Source organism: Camelus bactrianus, chromosome 10 (assembly GCF_048773025.1).
Source record: "Camelus bactrianus isolate YW-2024 breed Bactrian camel chromosome 10, ASM4877302v1, whole genome shotgun sequence".
NCBI lineage: Eukaryota > Metazoa > Chordata > Mammalia > Artiodactyla > Camelidae > Camelus > Camelus bactrianus.
The window spans coordinates 22,251,191-22,272,867 of record NC_133548.1 but is presented as its reverse complement, the minus strand read 5'-3'; the positions used below and the strand labels follow the sequence as shown (position 1 = coordinate 22,272,867).

Below are 21,677 nucleotides of genomic sequence, written 5' to 3'. Positions count from 1 at the left end.
GGGAATTTTTTTTAAAATGCATTTCAAAGGAAAAACACAAACGACTATTTATTGTCCCTTGTTCACTTCCTTAAGGCACTGCACTGCTAGGGTTCTATGGAACTGGACATCACAAAAACACCTAATGGTATTTCACATAATACAGTAAGTAGCATTCAACTGGGGCAAAACAAGAAAAAGCAGCAGTAACTGAAAAAAGGAAAAGTATTTCACAGTCTTAAATTAGAAAAACCTCTGTAACAATTAAAGATGTTTTCTGGTCACTAGAGACTTGAAGATTCCCTGGATAAAGGAATGACAAGCAGCTGCTCCTCTTTAACGAGAATGTACTCCAACTGCATGCATAATTCACAAATATGCTCTTAGCTTATCTAAGACTTACAGGATAAAAACAGTAATGGAGGACAGTTTTATAATTTTATACCTGCCACAAAAACTAATTGCTAGAGATCATCCAACATCTCTCTAATAGTCCATAAGGGGAAAAAGACAAACCAACCAACCTCAATTTTCACTCTAGTTTACTCTTTTCTATTTTTATTCCCTTAAATAAAAGCTGAATCATTTTGTAGTAGAGCCAGAAACTGACATTGCTGCAACAGCCAAAGGATAGTAAAAAAACAACTCAGCTGCAAACCAGCATCCTGACTTGTGTTCCAATAGCAAAGGGTGTGACCTGCATTAAGTTTCATCCAACGTTGGGTTGGACACCCCTGGGAAAAGAGGAAACAATTTTTAATTTAGCCATGTCCAAGAGTGATATCAAAAGATAAATGTGAACGGGTTAATAAAATATAAATATGCAGCCCAAATACTTGCAGGCCAACTGGATGAAATCAGCATGTTTCGGAGTGGGGCAGGAGACTTGAAAAATGTAAGGGAGAGACCCATTTTCCAGCAAAGACCTGATTCTGAGCTGAAATCAACAAGGTTTTATTTGGAAAGACAGTCTGACCATTACTTTTATTCTCTATCACAATGAATGACCAGCATAAAATAAGTGGCAGGTTTATTACAAAAATGCCAAATGTTGGGGGTTAAAAAAATTGCTCGTTAAAATTAAGAGGAGACCCTAAATTGAAGTAAATGATTACATCAGCAAAAAAAAAAAAGTAAAAGCAAGTTTTTTTTCTACTGGCAAAATACTTTTCTAAGTATGGTCAACATTTTGCTAGTTAGAACTTCATTTCTTGAAACAGAAATTTATGGTTGGCACGGACCTGAGAAATATCTAATCCAACTCCTTACTTTACAGATGGGAAACCTGAAGCTAGATGAGTTTGAAGGTAGGCAAAAAATTGTTTTTGTTTGGATTAAGGCTCCCAAGTTAATAGAAAAAAAATAATAAAACCAAAGCAGGAAATGACTCACCTCAGTACCTAATGCACAACCATGCTTTTAATAGAAATTTGACCAGAAAGCTTTCAAATATTATTTCCTTTTTTGGTAGGGTTGAATGTGTTGTGGCAATATTTTTTTTTTCTCTGAGAAAAGGACATGTTTATTGTAAAAAAGGTAAAACATACAAGAAAACACAAAGAAAATAAGTCATCAAAAATAGCTTAGTATGTATTTCCTTCAGGTTTTTTCTATGCAAAAAGAGTAACTGCCATTTATTTTTTACATAGAATTCAACAAGACTGAAAAACAATCATAGCAAATAGCAGTGATGCAGGGTTCCCCACCTACAGGGTCACGCTGCAGGGATGCTCAGGAGCTGGCTGGAAAGCTCCGTAGCTGCGGAACACAAACTACCAGCAAGCCAACTGCGAAACCAGTGTTGGGCAGGTGCCACTGATGGTGGCTCTGGGAACAGGATCTCTGTATGACCTTTCTTTCCACCTTATAACCTAAGCCCAGAGCAGGAGCCGCAATGTGGGGTGGGGAGGGAGAGGAGAGAGAAAAGCAAAGGGAAAGTCACAGTGTCGCTGGCTGGGTCTCTGGAACTGAAACCATTCTTCTGCACAAAGTCCCCTGGCTTCCTCTTGAAATGAAGGCTGATCTTGAACCCTGGTCAGGGGGTTCTGACTTGGCCGCTCTGGAGGTGCAGCACCATCTCAGACAACTGGAAATGATCCCATATAAACTGCATGGTGGGTGGGTCCTCGGAGATTCTTCGTGAGAGCCTACACTCGCTGTGGGACTCCCGAGCACTGAACTTCACCATAATCTTTAATATCTATAGGCTTTTAATAAATATATAATGGCACAAAATACATCTTTCCCTATTTGGAACATTTGGTCACTTCAATAACATTCCATATGATCCTCCTCAGTATGAACTGTTAGACTGATGCCGCCCACTCCTGGCGAGTCCTGATAAAACCACGATGACTTCCAACCTTAATCCGGTGGCCTCTCAGGTATGCCAATAATCTGCTTTTAGGAAAGCAATTTTCTTCCTTTTAATTGAACTAAACTAGAAGGTGTTCAAAAGAGCTGAAAACTTCTGGCTCAAATAGCTTTTGCCACCACCAATGAGCTGCCATATTGGTTGACTAGTTGAGTCATTTTTAGTTTTTATGTTGGTGATTACGTGTGTGCATCTCCTTGTGCTATAAGCATTAAGCAGCAGAGAGCATACACAGGGCTGTGGAATTCACTCTGCTTGAACAGACAAAAAAGGATTCACAGCATAACACCCAGTAGCTGGTTTCCACATGTTTTCAGAGTTCTATACTCTGGAGAAGACGCTACTTTGTTGCCTCAAGGAAATAAGAAAGCAAGGTAGAATGAAACACTTAAATAAGAATTATTTGACGGACAACATATTCACACTAAACAGGCAAGGTGATATTTAGGGTTTAAACTAGTCCCTAAATATCTTTAGTAACACCCTGGGAGGGGGAAGAAACCAGGGTGAATGAGAACTTGTTAAGCTTTCCAAGGATTATGGTTCAAATCCTCTGAAACCTACAGGATGTCAAATAAAATGAGAACTGAATTCAAGAGTAATAATTCTTCTTGCTGGCACCAGCACGAGATGGTAGTGATTTCCAAGTTTAATATATTACATCTAATACTATAAAAATACACTGAAGTTTTAAGGAACGTCCACTATTATTAAAAGATTTGAGCTTTACTACTCCAACCCTGGATTTGACGATAAAAAACCCTGGAGCAAAAGCCCATGGAAGTACAACAAAGAGGTATCCTAACTGATGAACAGCCGCTGCAATAGGCCACAGGCACTCTGGTTGTAACAGTTTTGAAAAAGCAGGGAATACGGAGATTCCCGAGAAAAAACTTCTTCAGATATTTTTAACAGGAAGAAGTTAAACCACATTCACTGGTAGTTATATCTTTCCCACTGCATTTTTTGTTTGTACATCATTGCTGCAAACAGGGCAAGGAAAGGCACCATTTTCTCCAAATGGGTCTTTTTTTTTTTTAACAAATGAGGGGTTGCTACATCCCCGAGTCAGTGCTTCGTGGCTGAAAACCCTCCCTCCGAAGACTACCCATGTCGAAGCGGGTAGAGACCTCACAGCGTACTAATAAAGTGTCATCCTTGATGAAGGTTCTTTGTCTCAGGGCTTCCAGATGCATGAAAGTCACATAGCCAAAACCTTTTGGGTTCCGTGGGATTGTGGGTCTCTGGAAGGCAAGCAGCTCTGGTTTGGCATCCATGATCTCTTCATGGTTCTGCCTTATAGGAGCTTCGGACTGATCAAGAATCGTGAGCCGTATCGTCCCCTGGAAGGGCCAAGGGAGGTGGCTGTCATACTCCCCCTGCATCGTGTGGACAAAGAGGGATATGTAGTTGGCACAGCGCTGAGCAGTTGGCAGCTGCAGGTGCAGGCGCATGCAGAGTTTGTACCCGGGTTTGCCAGTGTAGAATCCAGGGCTGTGAATGACAACAGGTTTCTCCTCTTCTTGAGATTTCAAGTGCATCCCAAAGTTGCCAATCTTCCAGATGTAAATCCCATTGCACTGCTGTGCTTCTATTTCAGCAACTTTGTCCTCAAGGGTTCGGATGGTTCGTTTGAGCTCATTTACATACATGCTCTGGGTTTCCATTTTCGCAGTCAGCTCCCGGATTTGATGATCTTGTCTTACAAGACGACCCTCTAACTGTTGAATAGTTTCTTGGAAATTCTGGACCTCTGAGTGACACCCAGAGGAAACCCGGGACACAAAGGGAGACTCATATGGAAGCATTTCACGCTGAGGTACGGGAGCTTCTGCAAGGCTTAATTTCTGAACAGCCTGGGCCAACATTCTCATGTGTGACTGAGTGTTCTCCTGCAAGTGGCGTGCCAAGTGGTTCCTCTGCATCTAAAATTCAAGCACGAGCTTCAGGTTAGGAACAGATACTGGGAGGACGAGGAAAGGGACCTAGCCAAGCCAAAGAAGAGGTTTTTAAGTCACGTCATCACTTCCCTCGATCTCCTTCAACCTTCTTTGTCTTCATCAGATTCTTGATCCAGTGAGATGATTTTGCCTCTTAATTCCCTGAAAACCTGAGGCCACCTGCTGAACGCTCTCTCAGCTGTCACTCAGATAAACCTCCCTCCCTCTCACCTGTAAGAGTGTCAGGATCTGTACTCCTCCTTCTCTTCTGATCAGAGATGACTCTCCTCTTGTCCTAAATTAACGCTTCACCTGGGCTCTGACCCACCCTTTCCAACCCCTCAGAGATTTTGCTTATCCAGCCTTTTCCCTTTATCTTCAAGCATTCTCTCCCTCTTTCTCTCAGAATTAAAGTCTTTCCCATTTAAGAAAAGGGCAGACCTCTCTGCTGATCTTCTATCTCCCTCTAGCTGATACCTTTCTCCCTCTTCCTTTCATAACCAAGAGCAGTCCACCTGCACTGCCCTCAATCCCTCACTTATTTCTATAGCTCTGTGGCAAAATGGACTCCTGTCTGTCTTCATTCTCTGCTAAGGGCATCAAGAATATCCTAACTGTTATATGAAAAAAAATTTCATGATATAACAATTTTGACTGTAAGGGTAATTCATGTGTATTATAGAGAAATAGAAAAACACAGATAATCAAAAAGAAAATAATTTACCTATTATCCGACCTAACAATCATTAACATTTTCATACATCTCCTTTAAGTCTTTTTCTCTGTGCACACAGACAATACAGAATTTCCCCACATTTCCCTATTTGCTCATTTTATTTTTTATAATCAAATGCATACTTACTGTAAAAAAAAGTCACATAAAAAAGCACAGTGGAAAAGCAAAAGTGTAACTGCACTTCCAGAAAGAACGACATATTGTAAACAATGATCTTTCTTAGATTTTTGACACAACTGATGGCTGGGGTTTGAGACTAATTTTGGAGATCGTAACAATACTTTCTCCTTGCCTGTTTCATCACCTTCTAAGACTGTTCATTCATGGCTCCTTTCCTGGTCTACCTCTCTTTCCTGTACACACTACACTGTCTCAGGATGATCTTAATGACACTTTCCATCATCACCATGAACCACTCTCCCAAAGCAATATTCTGAGTCCCAATTTCTCTTCAGAGCTTAAGACCACATGTACAATGCATGTCAGCCAGCTCCATCCCCACCAGTATTCTCCACTACACTACAGAACTTAATTTTCTTGATCTATATTTAAGAATTAAAAACAAAAAAAACAAAAACACACCTTACCTTTTCATGGCAACCAAAAGTACTGAATGTGCATGGAACTGGGGCTGTAGGACAATCTAGATCATAATGATTAGGAATCTGAAAACCAAAACAGAGGTTGAAAAATGTTTTCCCCTGCTATCATGTCCTAGTTTGATGAGACCACACTTGAAATCAAGAATCACATTTCATCTACACAAAATCATGTATTGTCTACGGCTGCTATCATTACAATGGCTGAGTTGAATAGCTGCAACAAAAACTAATTAGTCCACAAAGATTAAAATGATAATTAATTCCGAAAGTCACAGAGAAAGAAAATATCATCATTTCATACGTTCCCCGAAATCACTCAAAATTCATTTTAAGAAAATAAATTTATTCCTAGTGCTGGGGAACTGGCACCCTCTAGTGGCATTTTAAACAAAAATCACCTTCTGGTGTCAACCATGACTGTAAACACACCCAGGGACCCTCCCTGTGGTCCAGGACACTTAACGGGGACCAGTAAACTGCATACATTAGAGCCACCGACTGTACCTAGTACTTCCCTCATGGCCACCTTTCATAAATCTTATTTTTGTTAACCTGGGCATACTTTGACTATAATGGGAAGACTCAGATGTCAGAAGGTATTTTAAGCACTATAATAAAATTTTAAAGAAAATCCCAGCATTTGGGGACTCTTAAAAAAAATACTCTTTAAGGTGAGATCTTTATACAGAATCATGTTCTTTGAAAGTGGTACTACATTTCCTTTAGAAATTTAGTTCAGCTATAGTTATAGATATTTCAAGCAGAAACAACATCAGAGACCATTTAATCCAATCCTTCATTTCATATCATCTAGAACAGTGGTCAGCAAAATTTTTTGTACAGGGTCATATAGTAAATATTTTCAGCCTTATAGGCCCTATGGTCTCTGTTCCAAGAACTCAACTCTATCCATACAACATACAGACACATGGGCATGGCTGGGTTCCAATAAAACTTATTTACAAAAAACAGGCAGCAGCCAGATTTGGTTGGTGGGCTGGTTTGCTGATCCCTGATCCAGAATGTCAACTTTCTTGCCAGAAATCAATGGGCAAGTTAGTGGCACAATCAGAGTCAAAATCTAGGTTTTCTGACTTTTAACCTAGGGTTTTTTTTTTTTTTCCTACATTAAGTTCCACTTTTGCTGGATTTTAGATGTGCTGAATGGTTTCCTTTAAATATTAAAACAGAGCAAAAAGAAAAACCAGGGAGGTGAGACTTCATAAGCAAAAAGAAGTTTAACACCTTCAAATTAAGGTTTTGTTGGAAACAAACTAAAGGACTCTGTTAACAGATGAATGGAAAAGTTTACTCGAGCGACAGGTTTTGCTTGTTCCCATTTAGTAAAGTGATCAATTATGATCTCTGGGTTTGCAGATTTCATGGGTGTATAAATATTTAGTGACTAATATTCATATTTTGTGGGTAAACTCTCCAAATGTCAGAAGATAGCAATCAGATGGAATTTTCCTTTCTCTACTAATAATAAAAATGAATAGTTCTCTATTAGAACCACTAGTTTTGATGATGCCCCATCACTGGTCTACAGACAACTGAACAGAGGTGGCTACAGATCCTGGAAATCTCAACATCTCCCAGTATGTCTCAGGGGCCATAGCTACAAATAACATTCTGCTACTGAACAGAATTGCTTCCTTCTATTTCAGTATTCTATCTTACTCTTTCAACTGGCTTCTGGGTATCTAAGATCCTTATTTCACAGAATGTAAATATGCATTTCTCATATTAAATTATTTTTATCTTAAAATTACCTGGTTTTGTTTGGAACTTTTATGAATATATATAAACACGGGCACTGTTAATGGCTTAAGAATTTTAAGTACTTAGGGCTGAGTATTTTGTTCTTTCTGAAAGTATCTGTTACATTAATTTATTTGAAAAAATTGATATAGTTTTAAAAAAATTGAACTATACCTGATTTACAATATTGTGTTAGTTTCAGGTGTACAGCAAAGTGATTCAGTTATATACATATAAATATTTTTCAGGCTATTTTCCATTACAGGTTCTTATAAGATATTGAATATAGTTCCCTGTGTTATATAGTAAATCCTTGTTGCTTATCTATTTTATGTACAGTAGTTTGTATCTGTTAGTCCCATACCCCTATTTAATCCCTTCCCCCACCTTCCCCTTTGGTGACCCTAAATTTGTTTTCTATTTGTGAGTCTATTTGCTTTGTATATAGATTCATTTGTACTATTTTTCAGATTCCACACATAAGTGATTAACATATCATATTTGTCTTTCTCTGGCTTACTTCACTTGGTATGATAATCTCTAGGTCTATCCACGCTGCTGTACCTGGCAGTACTTCACTCTGTTTTATGGCTGAGTAATATTCTATTGAATATATATCTTCTTAAACCAGTCTTCTGTTGATGGGCACCTGTGTTGCTTCCATGTCTTAGCTATTACAAATCGTATTGTTATGGGGTACACTGGGGTGCATGTTCATCTTTTTGAATAAGAGTTTTCATCTTTTCGGTATACATGCCCAGGAGTGGGATTGTTGGATCATGTATGTAGTTCTATTTTTGGTTTTCTAAGGAATCATCATACTATTTTCCATAGTGGCTGCACCAATTTACATTTCTACCAACAGTGTAGGAGGGTTCCCTTTTTCCCCACATCCTCTTCAGCATTTATTATTTGTAGACTTTTGATGAAGGCCATTCTAACCAGTGTGAGGTGACACCACATAGTGATTTTGATTTGCATTTAAAATGCACATAGTTTTAACTCTTCTTCAACCTGTGTTTGTTTTGCCTTATTGACTTAAATTTCCAATTAAAAACCTAATTCACTTCTTTAATCTATTATGGAAACACCAATTTATGAAAGGGAATCGTCATACCTGTTCTCTGATGAGCATGGTATTGCAGTATTCACAGATGACATTTGCCAAAGGACAGTTCTGGTCATGAATCTAAATTTTATGAGAAAAATGTAAGAAAAACGTGAGAAAACCTGCAAAGGTAAAAACAACCTATTTATACTATTTGTATAAAAAGTAATTTTTTTTTCACTATGAACAAATTAAGGACATTGGTGTGTGTAAAACAAAAATGTGAGCATAATCTGTAAAGGTTATTTTCTGCCCTTTTGCCAGTGTAGTTATAAGATTCATCCTGCCTTCTAGCTCTTTAAAAGAATACAGTAGTATACAAAAGAGATTTTTTTTTTTAAAGGCGGAGACTGTGACTAGCTGAGGCAACAGTCACCAGCACTATAATTCTCCAAAGGCACCTTCCAAAAATTTCCAGCAGCAGCAATGATGATTTAATTGAAACTCTTTTCAGGAGGGTTAAACAACAGAAGCATGATTAGGGCAGGAGGCCTTGGTGCCCAGGTTCTCACAGGCCCCAGGAAGGTTAGCCTTGTTTTCTAGAATACAATGAATTTAAGAAATAATTAACCTTTCTGATTGGGTCCATTTAATTTACTGAAGTTTAGGAAGATGCCAATTTGCTCTAATTATGCCTCAAACTTCTCTTCATTTTTAGCAAGCTAGCTTTTTTTTTTTTTTTAAATTCATCAACTTAATGAGTATAATATGCTGGATCTCATTAGAAAGTAGGGAAAATTACTGAGGTGAATTTATAAGAAATAAAGCTAAGGAAGTATCTCAATAGTTATAAAGGACATAAATTATATGTATACTATTTTAGTAAAGAAGACATAGGATGGGGATCTCAGTGCTAGCTTTGCCACTGACATTACTAATATAAAATTACTTAACTTCTTACATCTCAGTTTCTAAGTGGAAAAAATGTCCTATCATCATGAGGCTGTCAGGTACCATGAAGTTTCTTTTTAAAAATAAATGTTTTAATTAAAGTATAATATACAAACAGAAAAGTGAATTCATTGTATGTGTATAACTTGATGAATTATCACCCAAGGAACACACTTTGTGGGATTTAATTTAATCTCCATAAAAGTTTTAATAACTTATTCTCCTTCTCAAAGAGAAAAGTGTAAGTCTTTATGCAGTAATCATTTTATGTTTGTCTCTAATCCAAGACTGGTCATTAAAACATCACATAGGAAAACGGATCAGCTTATGTCTTTCCTGGAAGCTTTTGTTACCTGCAGATCTACTACAGTGGTGAATAGTATAAACAATGCTTTCTAAGGAAGAGATGCAAATATAAATCCTACACTCATTTACTAAAATGGTTTATTAAACTTACTTTCTTAAAAAATCAATCTTCTCACAACTGGTAACATAAATTAAACTCAGAATTGGGTTAACATCCTCATCTACTGCCAACCCCCTCCAACGTACATTAAAAAAAAAAAAAGTAATGTAATTAACAAATTCAAGTCAGTACATGCCTCCTTATCTTCATATGCCATCGATACAGCACAGTTTACACAGGAAACCTGTCTCCTTGGACACTCCTCGAGAATATGAAAATTAAGTTGGCATTTTTGGAAGGAACACTGGCACTGGGGACAATTCATAAGAGCAAACTCACAATGTGCTTGATGATCCTATGATAAGGAGAAAATAATCAATTAGTATTTGCCAATCCGTAAGAAATCTCCTACATAAAATCTTTTCAAAGAATATACTGTTCTTTTCTACATAATTGGCTACTGAACATACTTTGCCTCATATATACCACAGAACCACATATGAAGGCCTTAATTCATTTTTTTTCAAATAATGGTTGTGAATTCAAAGTTTATATGAAGAACATGACTTCTCAAGTTCGTGTATCCAGTTAAGCAAGAGAGTTGGAAAGAAGTCACATTTTCTGATTACCTATTTAGTCCTGTGTCAAAAAGGCTACTCCTTCAAAAGGAGCTAAGGGGTAAGTTACAAATATATTTTAAATGCTTAATTTCAAATGGAACATAAACAATACTTAACTTCTTATAAAATCACCACACTAAGAAAAATGATTTGTTTAATTTAAAAGCAAATTCTTTTATCTGGTGGTTTCAGTTAATCTCAAGATATAGGAGAACTCCATTGAGTTCATAATAAAATGAATTAATTTAGAAAACCAGGGAAAAAAGTATGATGATGAGGATACCAAGATGATGCTTATTTGCTGCTTATTTCAAAATAAAAGAAAGGAAGTTATGGGATTAAAATGTGACACTTGTATTTAAAATGCTCTTCACTTTTACTGCAGATAATTTTCCACCCAAAATATTTATAGAAGAATACTGATTTCTTATTTACTATCACTGGGGCAAAGCCAGAGTAAATGGAGTAAGAAATTTCTGGTTTCTACTTACATTTATAGTCAACAATGAAAGAGTTGTTATCATTAACCAACCACTCCATGCTAGGCACTGGCAATACCCTGATGGACCCAGTGAAGTCCCTATTCTCTAGGAACTTCCTTGCACATATGCTACAGCTAGAAAGTTAACTTTAATACCTCAAGATGCCTCAGTTCCATCTTGTGCAAACAACCTTCATTTGGACACTTCACCGTCAGAGAAAGAATCTCTCGTTTCGCAAAATTGTCAGGAAACAGTTGATTTTCCAGCAGTATTTCATTGTCTACTGGACATTTGTGACCTGCATCCCTAAAAAAACAAATAAAACACATACATTTAGTAGATTTAAACAAATGCTCACATTAGAAAATACAGATAACTTTCAATTCAGCACATATAAATCCTCCATGTATTACTTCCCATGGAAAATAAATTAACACATTATATTGTATAATATTACTAAAATAAACTGTCCTTTTAATGTACGGCTATGAACTGTTCTTTTATGAAATGGATACGACTGGCACTATATTGACTACCTATTAAAAACTAAGGAATTTTAGATTCTGGGATAGATTCCAACCAAAAAATGAGAAAAACTGATTGACTAAAAATCATATTTTGATTGGCATAAGATGAAGTGACAGTCAAGGACAGGGCCTCTGTTCTGTCAGCAGCTATTCAACATACTAGTGAGATGTAACTAAATATATGCTGCTCGGAATATACTAATGTCTGTAGTTATTAGTAAACCCAGTTTACTCTGTAAGTTTATTCTGAGAAGTCACCATCACAGGCTCGGGGCAACAAAGGCTTCCTTTATTTTTATAGCTCGGGGACAATGCAGTCGGAAGTTGAAGGACATCTGTGTCCTGCTTCCCAACGGTTTATTCCGCCTCATGATGAGAAAAACTATCCCCAGGGAGCCTGGGTGTCTGTCATTCCCCTTTAAATTTTTGTGATGCCTCAATCTTTGCTCACAAAATGTGGCAGGTCAGGGAGCCTGCAGAGTGTTAGTCACTCAAACATTTGTGGCGCACCTCCTATGTGTTAAGCAACAGTTGTAGTTGCTGTGGTCAGGAAAGGTGCTAAAAAAGGGGGTGGGCCATCAAATGAAATACAAAGGTGAGAAACACAGTCAGTCTTTATGAGGCCTCTTCAGACTGTATGTTATTATTACACTGTCAGGTATTTTTTGAGAAGCAAAGAAAGCCATAAACAAACTTACTGAAATGTCGTCCCAAAACCTAAGTGACGGATATCTAAGAGAAAGAAAGAAGAACCTTACAAAGTAAGCTGGAAACCATTATCCACAGATTAGAGATCACTTCAAAAGAAAATGGAATGGGATTGAGATGCATTTTTATTCTCTGAATGACTATAACCAATGAGAAATTTCCAAACTGTTCCTTTAAGAACATTAAAGTCAAAGTCAATGATCACTTCTAGCTTAGAGGGAGATAGGAAAAAAAAAAGCCCCAGACTTCCTTTTGTGGGTTTTACTTTCTTTTCAGACCACTGTCCCACTACCTGCATGAGTATTTTGCTATTAAAAAACTGCTAAAGATTAGCTACCTTCCTGGGCATGGGTGACACCTGGTAAAACACTACATACCTCTACCTACAGGAAAATCAGTGATCCATAATATAGTCCTATTTCTATCTAAATACAATGTAAGTAAAAATCATTATAAATAGAAAAAAAGGTGAACCTTTACCACCGCTCTCATGTATACCCTAAGGTAGTGGTCTTGACTGGGGCAATTTTGCCCCCAGGGGACATCTGGCAATGTCTGGAGACACTCTGAGTCTCACAACTGGAGAAGTGGGGATGTTAACCTAATCCAGTGAGCAGAGGCCAGGGATGCTGTTAATCATCCTTCAAAACACAGGGCATTCTTCCACAACAAAGAGGTATCTGGCTCAAAATGCTAACAGTGTGGAGGCTGAGAAAACCAACCCTAAATAGATACTGCCAGTTCACCACTGGGTAACACATTTTTTCCCTCAAATCGAAACAAGACACATGCTCCCTTGTAACTTAAGCCAATTCTCAAGTATGGATACAGTTAAATGCAAATTTAAACTTTATACAAAAGTTTAGCCAGACTCAAAAGAGAAAAAGAAACCAACAAAAAAAAAAAAAAAAGAGAGAGAGGACTCAAATAAATAAAATAAAAAATGAAGGAGACACTACAACCAATATCGCAGATACAAAAGATCATAAAGGACTACTATGAAAAATTATATGCCAACAGATTCGATAACATGTAAGATAAATTACCAGAAACATACAACCAAGACTGAATCATAAGGAAACAAAATCTGAACAGACTGATTACTAGTAAGGTTAGTGAATCAGTAATCAAAAATCTCCCAGCAAATAAAAGTCCAGGACCAGATGGCTTCACCGGTGAATTCTATCACACATTTAAACAAGAATTAACACCAATCCTTCTCCAGCTCTACATTGATCTTACCAATATAACTAGGTGTTTATTCATTGAAGAACGTAAAATTCCCCCACTTCTTCCATTATTTTGTTCTGTATAGAACTCCTTAGTCACCTAAAAATATTCCCATCTACTTCTGAATTATAGTAAAATGTATCTCTAACTTAGGAGATGAATTTGAAACATTTGTGGGAATCCCACATACTTTTATTCAGCTAAAGCAATCATAATTTACTGAGCACCTACTGTGTATCAGGAGTTGTTCCCAGCACTTAGGAAATATCAAGAAATAAAACAGATCTATCCCTGTTCTCAAGGAGTGTATCTTCCAGGTGGGCAAGAAGACCATAAACACATTTTTAAAGGCGAAAAGTGCTAAAGAAAAAAAGAAAAGTAGGTAAGAGAGATTAGGACTGCGGGGAGTAGCAGGGCTAGGCATGCTGTGGTGTAAATATGGTAGCCAGGGTACCTTTGAGAAGGTGAGAACTGAGTCACATTGGAGGGAGTAAAGAGCATTGACTAGGCAATTAGCTGACGTAAGGTTGTTCCTAGCAGAGGGAACAGCTATAGCCAATCCCTCAAGGGCTACTTGACATTTTCAAGGAACAGCAAAAGGTGAATTGGTGGAAGGAAGGAGAGTTTAATAAAGAGGAGGTGAAAAAATTTATGGACCTATCATATAGGGCCTTACAAGGACTTTGGATTTTACTCTCAGATGACCGGCTGCAATGTTCTGAGCAGAGATGACATCATCTTACTTATTTTACCAAGTTCATTCTGGCTGCAACATTGAGAACAGCCTGGAGAAGGCAAGGGTAGGTGAGAGAGTGATGGTGACTCAGAACAGGGTGGCAGCAGTGGAGGCAGTGAGGAGGGACTGAATTTTGGATATACTATGAAGGTGGAGCCATCAATTAATATTTTCCTTAAAAATACTGGTTATTTTATAGTTGTCCATAGACATCAGGTAACAGACAAAATTTAATGTGGCTAAAATTCAGAATAATGATTATGATTATTTACAGAGTCAGCATTCTTTGTACAGCTGACATGATCATATTCGAACAGCATCATCATTTAAAGTACATTATTTTATATTGTTTTCTTAAAGCTTAAAGACACACCCTTGTCTACAATAGAACTGCTTTAAGTAGTTAAAGTAGCGACTTATTGTTTACTTATCTGAAGGTCAGAGGAGGGAAGGAGATAGTAATTATCTTTCATACTATAGTAGGAACTGGAATAAGAATGTAAATTTCTTAGTTTTCTGTCCAGTATTCTTTTTCCCGAAGTAGCTTTTTACGTTTAAGACTACTCTTGGGATGTCCTGTGTTTTACATAATAATGTTCTTTGAACCTGGCTCTTCTAGGACACGGGTCTTTTTGATGCTCACGTACCTTATTGATTTGATGATGCAGGCTTTGCAGAACCTGTGGCCGCATGGTGTTTGCACTGCTTCTCGTAACGCCATCAAACAGATGGGGCATTCATACTTGCTTTCCAGGGGCGGGTCAAATTCCACGTCATATCCCTGGATCTCCTCCATAAAAGAGCTGGAGAGATTCCCAGTGCTGGCGGTTCCGCTCACACTGTCCTCCTTGGCCGCAGCACTGCAGGAGCCAGCCGCCATGGCTGCACAGCAGTCGCTCTCAGACTGGCTGGACCCACAGCTGTTTTCACAGTGTAGCAGACTCATAGTAACACAATGACCAACTGCTCTGCAGAGACAGCAAGGAAGAAATGTCCTAACATGCACATACACACACACACATATCATAGCTATCTATGCAAGCTACCTTTTAGTTGATACACATTAGCTGTGTTAATATGATTTATAGAACACTTTCAAAGTTTTCTGAGTTTGCTTCATGACTACTGTAAGTTAAGGAGTTCATGATCTAATAGAAAGATGGAAAACAAGGTTAAAAGAGGAAAAGTACCTCAATTGTAATACTTAGCTATAGCATAATTAATGTGCTTAAATGTCTGTCTTCTATAACTGAAGTTTCAAGAATTTTCATATCCTCAGTACTTGGCACAAGATCTTTCACATAACAGGTGTTCATTAAGAACCTGCTGAAGAACTGAATTAGGCTGCTTAAGTTCCTTCAAGTATCCTGAGCTGGAGAGAACAGTGCGACCAGCAGGCAGTGCAAGGAAGAGTAAAGCACAAGGGATCAGATGATCATGAGAAACTGAGACATGTGATTTTGGACAATGTAACCATTTGGATCTTGGTCTCTTCTTCCAGATCTAAAATTCTGCTGAGTACAGTTGACCCTTGAGCAACGTGGATGTTAGGGGTGCTGACCCCTACACAACAGAAAATCCTAGCTGGCCCTCTGTTCCCAAAGTTCCTCATCTGCAGATTCAACCACCACAGATCTTGTAGTACTGCAACATTCATTGAAAAAATCTGTGCAATTCAAACCTGTGTTTTTCAAGGGGTCAACTGTACTTTCAAATGTTCAGTGTGGCAATTTCTATCATGTTCAAAGAATGGAATTGAAAAAGTGTATTTGTATGTCCTTGTGCCTTTAGTCAAGTCAAGTGACTATGTTTCATTATTAGTGACTGGAAAAACAAGTGAGGTTTTGTTTGCCTGTGGAAAACTATTGCTCTCATGGGTAAGTGAGATGCTTTCAAATTCTAGACCATTATGGAATTTACGAGTGAAAAGCTAGTATCTAAAAGCAATTCACAGCCTCTGTAACCAGGTCTCTGTTGTAGATAATCACACCCGAGGAAAATTCCCAGTATGTGCCAGATATACAGTTGACCCTTGAACAACACAGGGGTTTTTGACCCTGGGCAGTCAAAAACCCATGTATAACTTCAGAGTGTGCCCTGTGTATCTGTGGTTCTGCATCCACAGGGTCAACCAACCTCTGATGATTTAGTGCTGTAGCATTTACCAAAAAAAATCCCCGTGGACTCATGCACTTCAAACCCATGTTGTTCAACCCTCAACTCTAGTTCTAGAAACAGAACGTGAGCCTCCAGGCAATGTGGTACAATGTATCTCCTCCCTGCCTGTCTCATTTTTATGTAGAAATCCTGGCTGCCACCAAGCCAAATAGTGGGTGAAAATAGTAATCTTCTCTCTTTCTACCACTATATATACCTTTTTCTTCTTCTTAAAAGGATTTTGAGAACCATTTGATAAGTGCCTACAAAGGATGAGGCACTGTTCTGGCTGGAGAGGCAGTACCATGAAATGGTAAAGAGCTTAAGTGCTGGAATCAGATGATCTGGGTTTAAGTCTTTTCTCCATCACCTGGAGTATGACTTAGGCAAGTTATATAACCTTTCAGTACTTCAGTTTTCTCATTTGTAAATGGGCATAACAAACCAATCCACCTCAGAATTACTGAGAGGATTAAATGTGTTAATATATAGAACTGTGCCTGGAAATAAAAAATAGTTGTTATGTGCAGCTCTATAAAGTTACTTTATTTAATAATTTTATTGTCACCCCCCACACCCCTTTATCAAAGTGGAAACTATGGAGCTTTAAAAGGCTAAGTAACTCGCTGAGGACTGCCCTACTAATAAGAAAAAGAGTTAGGATCGGAATCCAGGTCTACCTGACCCGAGAGCCTGTGCAATTTGTCCTACCCTATGTTTGTCTCTCTGTGTTTGGACAACTTTGTCTATAAAGCTGTATTGAAATTTTCTTTCCATTTATTTTTATTACACTAGACTAAGATGCTGACCACAGCTTCTACTAAACATGAGCTGCCCAGTGTTATTAGGTTGGGTTGACAGAATTCCAAAGAATCAATATAGAAAAACTGGTGTTGTGATTTTACTTTTTTAATTTTGATATAATATTTTGGAAGAGTTAAAAACAGTTTGCAAAGTCTTGTTATAGCTAATGCAGATTCCTAGGGAAGACTCTGGTAAGAAGGAAGGGACAGCAAGATAATGGCAAATGGCAAAACTAGTCATTAGTGCTCCAGGATGGGGTATAAGGCCTCTGTTACACCCTCCAAATCTGAGGCCAGATGACACTGTGATGCTACACTTTTCTTCCTATACACACTTGTGTGTTCACTTATTACCTCAGGTAAATTTGTTACAAGTAGAATTATTAGGTCAAAAGGTATTTAACTTTTTATGGTTTCTGATAGATGATGTTGGTTATCCAATATCAAAGGCTTTTTAATTCCCACTCCCAAAATATCTTTGACAATTCCAGGTATATTCACCTTACAAAACTTTAACCATTCATTTTTTTTTTTTAAGTAAAATCACTTTTGAGAAATTGATATCCGTTATTTGGTTGTACAACTTATATTAAAGTGCTAGCCAGAAGACAAAAGCGAAAGTCACTGAGCTAAGTCTACCTTTTCTGCCCAAATGTCCAGCTAAAATTCAGCTTATCGGAGAGTCTACATATTGCCCTCTTGCAGTCCAGCTCAAAAGACTTGAAGATATTTGGATTTAAAGAAACCTTCTATAGCACATACGTTGCTGTCCAATCAGTCACAATTCCACAAGAGGAATCCCATTAGAGGAATGCAGTGTTCAGACATGAAAGTCAGCACTCTTAAAAATCGAGACGCCATTACTTTTCATGCTTTAAGAAGTAATACAGAAGCTTTACATCTTCCAAATAAACTTTTTTAGGTAGTCACTCTCTGTGTCTACGGTATATAGTCCCATGTAACTACACTGCAAAGGGAAAAGTAAGCTAAAGCAGTAGTTTGAGTGTCATTCAGTATTTTAAGGTTTAGTCTTTCTTTCTGGCAAGTTAAAACATTTTTCCCCTTTACTCTTTAGGGACTGTGATGGTTTAAGTGAAAATCACTCTCCTAACTACAATGAATAATTATTTTAACTGACACCAAGAAAAGAACAAAAAGTGCTTTGAGTTAGCTATAGAAGTGAACAGAAGTGATCCGGCAACCATGCAGAAAATATGCTCTATCCGAATTTCTTTTTTTCATCTTACACAATTGTATTTTTCTTAATGTTTAATTTTTTTTAAGAATTTTTTTAACCTAATATGGTGCCTTAGGTATTCACTTCATCAGATGCTATAGAGGTAGTCTTCACTTTACATAAACTAGAATAAGTAGGAGTAAACATATATTCTTACTTGCAAATAAAGATTTCGTATGGCCTCTTTTCCACTCTAACATTAAGAATTCATGTGGCTTCCACATGAATTAATTCAAGGGATAGAACAAAGTTTAAACTATTCCTTACCCTGTAGGTTAAGAGCTTCAAGACTGTAATTCCATTTTTGCAGTTGTGAATCTAGTATAGTAAGCACTACCTTAATTAAATATTGTGGGATGTAACCACTATCAACTTGTTTTGACTGCAAAATGAATAAATATTGAAAATAGCCTTGTAGTAAGTCATGGTTTAAATCCACCTATTAGTATCTGGGTTATACATTATAATCCAAAGAGCAGAGTGTTAAATTATCTTGGGGGGGGGTGTAGGGTGATGCACAAAAATGTGTTCCTTTAAGAGCAACAGACGCTAATGAGAGAAACATTCCCAAGAAATCAGTAAGTTGTGTCTTGAACTGCTCAATCTTTAAGTCAATGAATACTTGCTCACGGCCAAACATGTAACTCGTATAAAGTAAAACTGTGTAATACGAAATACAAAGAAATTATCTTATATTTGTTACTACCTTTAGAAACTACAACTATTTACTAACTCCTTAAAATCTAGTCCTAAAATGCAAAGACCTGCAAAAGTGCTGCAATGGCCACGAAGGGCTGCAAAACAGTCAACCGTTGGGCCTTACGTCTGAATACAAACTCGCGGGGCATTCTCTTTCCTAGGGACTATTTGTTCTCCTTCAGGAAGCAAGGATTTGAACTTCTTTCAAAATCTTAGGGGCCTCAAATGTATCACAGCAAAGACCTCAAGTAACAATTCTGGAATACTGTGAAGTACCTAACGCCTGCAGGTCGTCACATGGGCAAGTGCCTGAGACACATTTCTTGCTGGAGTCACAAAAGTGGCCACAGCGTCCTTACTCCACCTGCAACCTCAAAATCAGAAAAGCCCCGTCTACCTCCCCTAGTAACCACAGGTGAATGGATAAAATGCCAGCGGCCAGGTTTCCAAGGCCAACACTCAAAAAAATTTTTTCAAGTTCTTCTCGTTTCTATGCCTGTGTAGCAAAACATTTAGTAATTTACTCTCCCGAGAAACAAGAGAAAACACGCACATACTATACACTCAAGCTGCTAAAACTCGGAGGTGCTTTCTGTTCACATTCAAGACAGTCCTAACTCTCAGCTGGAGTTCCCCTGAAGCCAAATACTAGGAACAGCTTTATCAGCGCGGCGTCTGGAACAATCGCCAGAATTACCAAGTGCAGGGGTGGGGGAGGAAACTAGTGTCAGCTGAACTTTTTTTTTTTTTTAACTTGCTGCCTAGGACGTCTATCGAGTTCAGCAGGGAACCCAAAAATAGCTTTCTCATGACAGTGACAGAGGGAGTCTGTGGGAACTCACAGGGATTTTTTTTTTAAGGCTGATATCAACTCCGAGCGACGGGAAAATCCAGGAGGCAATTTCCTTTTCTGGGAAGCGGAATGCGCGGGGCTGGGGAAGGTGGGGCCCCGAGAAAGTGGGCGCGGGACTCCTGCGGGGGGATCAAGGGAGCCAGGGAGGAGGTGCCCACGGGCCGGGGGAGCAGAGGTGAGGGGTCAGCGGGTGGCGTCCCCAAGCTGGGGGGACCTGGGGGGAGAGGAGGCTGCGTTCCCAGCCTGTGAGAAACGAGAGGAGAGGAGGAGACGTCACTAGCCTGTGGGGAGGGAGGCCGCGACCGCTGGGAGACGTCCGAAGGAGACTCACCGCTCCGGTCCGCTGGGCCGCCGGCTCCACCCGGCGGCACGACTCCACTCGGCCAAGGCGCCAGGAGACGACGGGCACCGCGGCGGCCGGAACGCCAATCACCTCACCCGAAGGCCGCCGCTGCTGCGTCCCCGGCTCTTCGGGAGCCCGAGCCCAGACGGCGGACGCCCTCACTTCCGCCTTCTCTGCTCGCCCCGGGACAGCGAGGGGCGGGGAGCGGGCAGGGGAGGAGACAGAGCGGCGGAGTCCGGTGTGGACGCCCCCTGGCGGCAGTCCTCCACTGGCGCGCTCTTCAGCGGAGGGCCGCAGCGAGTGCGCTGTCAACTCAGCTTTCCCGCGGGGCTTCCATTTCTCTTGGGAATCCCACCTGGGAATTCCTTACACCGCTATCCTGAACTGGGTGTGTGTGTGTGTGTGTGTGTGTGCGCGCGCGCTATCCTGAACAGGTTTTGTGTGTGTGTGTGTGTGTGTTTGTCTGTGTGTGTGTGTGTGTGCCTGTGTGTGCGCTATCCTGAACAGGTGTGTGTGTGTGTGTGTGTGTCTGTGTCCCTGTGCGTACTGAAATAAGAGCTGAGGCGATGAGAAGATCTGTCCCGGAGTAACTGTGATATGGGGAGCAGCCGCAACAGCACTAATCACAAACTGTGTTTTTATAGCTACCGTATCCAAGCAGGAGAAAAACCCCAAGTTGGCGAGATCACTTGACTTTCGGGAATTCATAAATCCCTCCCCAACTCCACCCTGCTTGCCAAGGAAGTTTCATGATAGTTAGAACCCTTCATTATCACTTGGTCTTTCCCCTTGAACCAGTCCAAGGGAGTCAAACCCATACATTAAACATTTCTTTGAAAGTGCTGTCAACCACCCCATCCCTTTTTTCTTTTTGTCAATGTCATGAGAAAGCTATTTTGAATTTCCTGTTTAATTGCACGCAAGCCTCTAAGGAATGGAAAAGGCACTTGTCAGGATATGCATGAAAGATTTTCAAGCCCCTCCGCAAATCTGACTCATCCTTCACCTCTTAGGGGAGGTATTACAGGGTGGTGGTTTTTGTGTATGAATATCCTGAAACCAGAGTGCTTCGTTCCAGTCTAGTTTTTTCCCTTTATAAATTATATGACCTTAAATATTTTACTTAATCTGTTTTTCTTCAATTTTTTCATCTTCAATATTAAAATCAGGAAAATGATAGTACCTACTTCACTGGTAGGGCAGTTGGAAGGGTGACATAAGTTAGTACTTGGAAACAAATTATTTAAAACTATCTAGGATATAGTATGTTCTCAGTAAATGTTAATACTGTTATTTCCTGCTTTCTGACTGCCAGTATTGATAAAAATGCTTATGTTTTTAAGATTAGAACTTGTCACTAGTTCTGAGACTCCATCTGGCCCCCTCTCTCTTTTAAAAAAATATTTTGAAACATTTAAGATACAAAAAGAATTATACACACATCTGTGTGCTCATCACCCTGCTCAATAAATAAAACATTGCCAG

The 21,677-nt window shown here is 39.0% G+C and overlaps 1 protein-coding gene across 2 annotated transcripts; it reads right to left on the bottom strand.

The window, feature by feature from the left end:
* Positions 1-916: 916 nt before the first annotated feature.
* TRAF6 (TNF receptor associated factor 6) lies at positions 917-20,389 on the bottom strand. Of its 2 annotated transcripts, none has more exons than XM_010964666.3 (7): positions 20,181-20,389; positions 14,748-15,068; positions 11,055-11,205; positions 9,994-10,152; positions 8,510-8,581; positions 5,617-5,694; positions 917-4,278 (listed from the first exon to the last, which is right to left on the bottom strand). In XM_010964666.3, the coding sequence occupies exons 2-7, from the start codon at positions 15,044-15,046 to the stop codon at positions 3,409-3,411; spliced, it is 1,629 nt and encodes a 542-aa protein (XP_010962968.1). In that variant the 5' UTR covers positions 15,047-15,068; positions 20,181-20,389; the 3' UTR covers positions 917-3,408. The 2 variants fall into 2 exon arrangements, with proteins under 2 accessions (XP_010962968.1, XP_045379979.1); XM_045524023.2 differs by having other exon boundaries at positions 14,748-15,063.
* Positions 20,390-21,677: the final 1,288 nt, after the last annotated feature.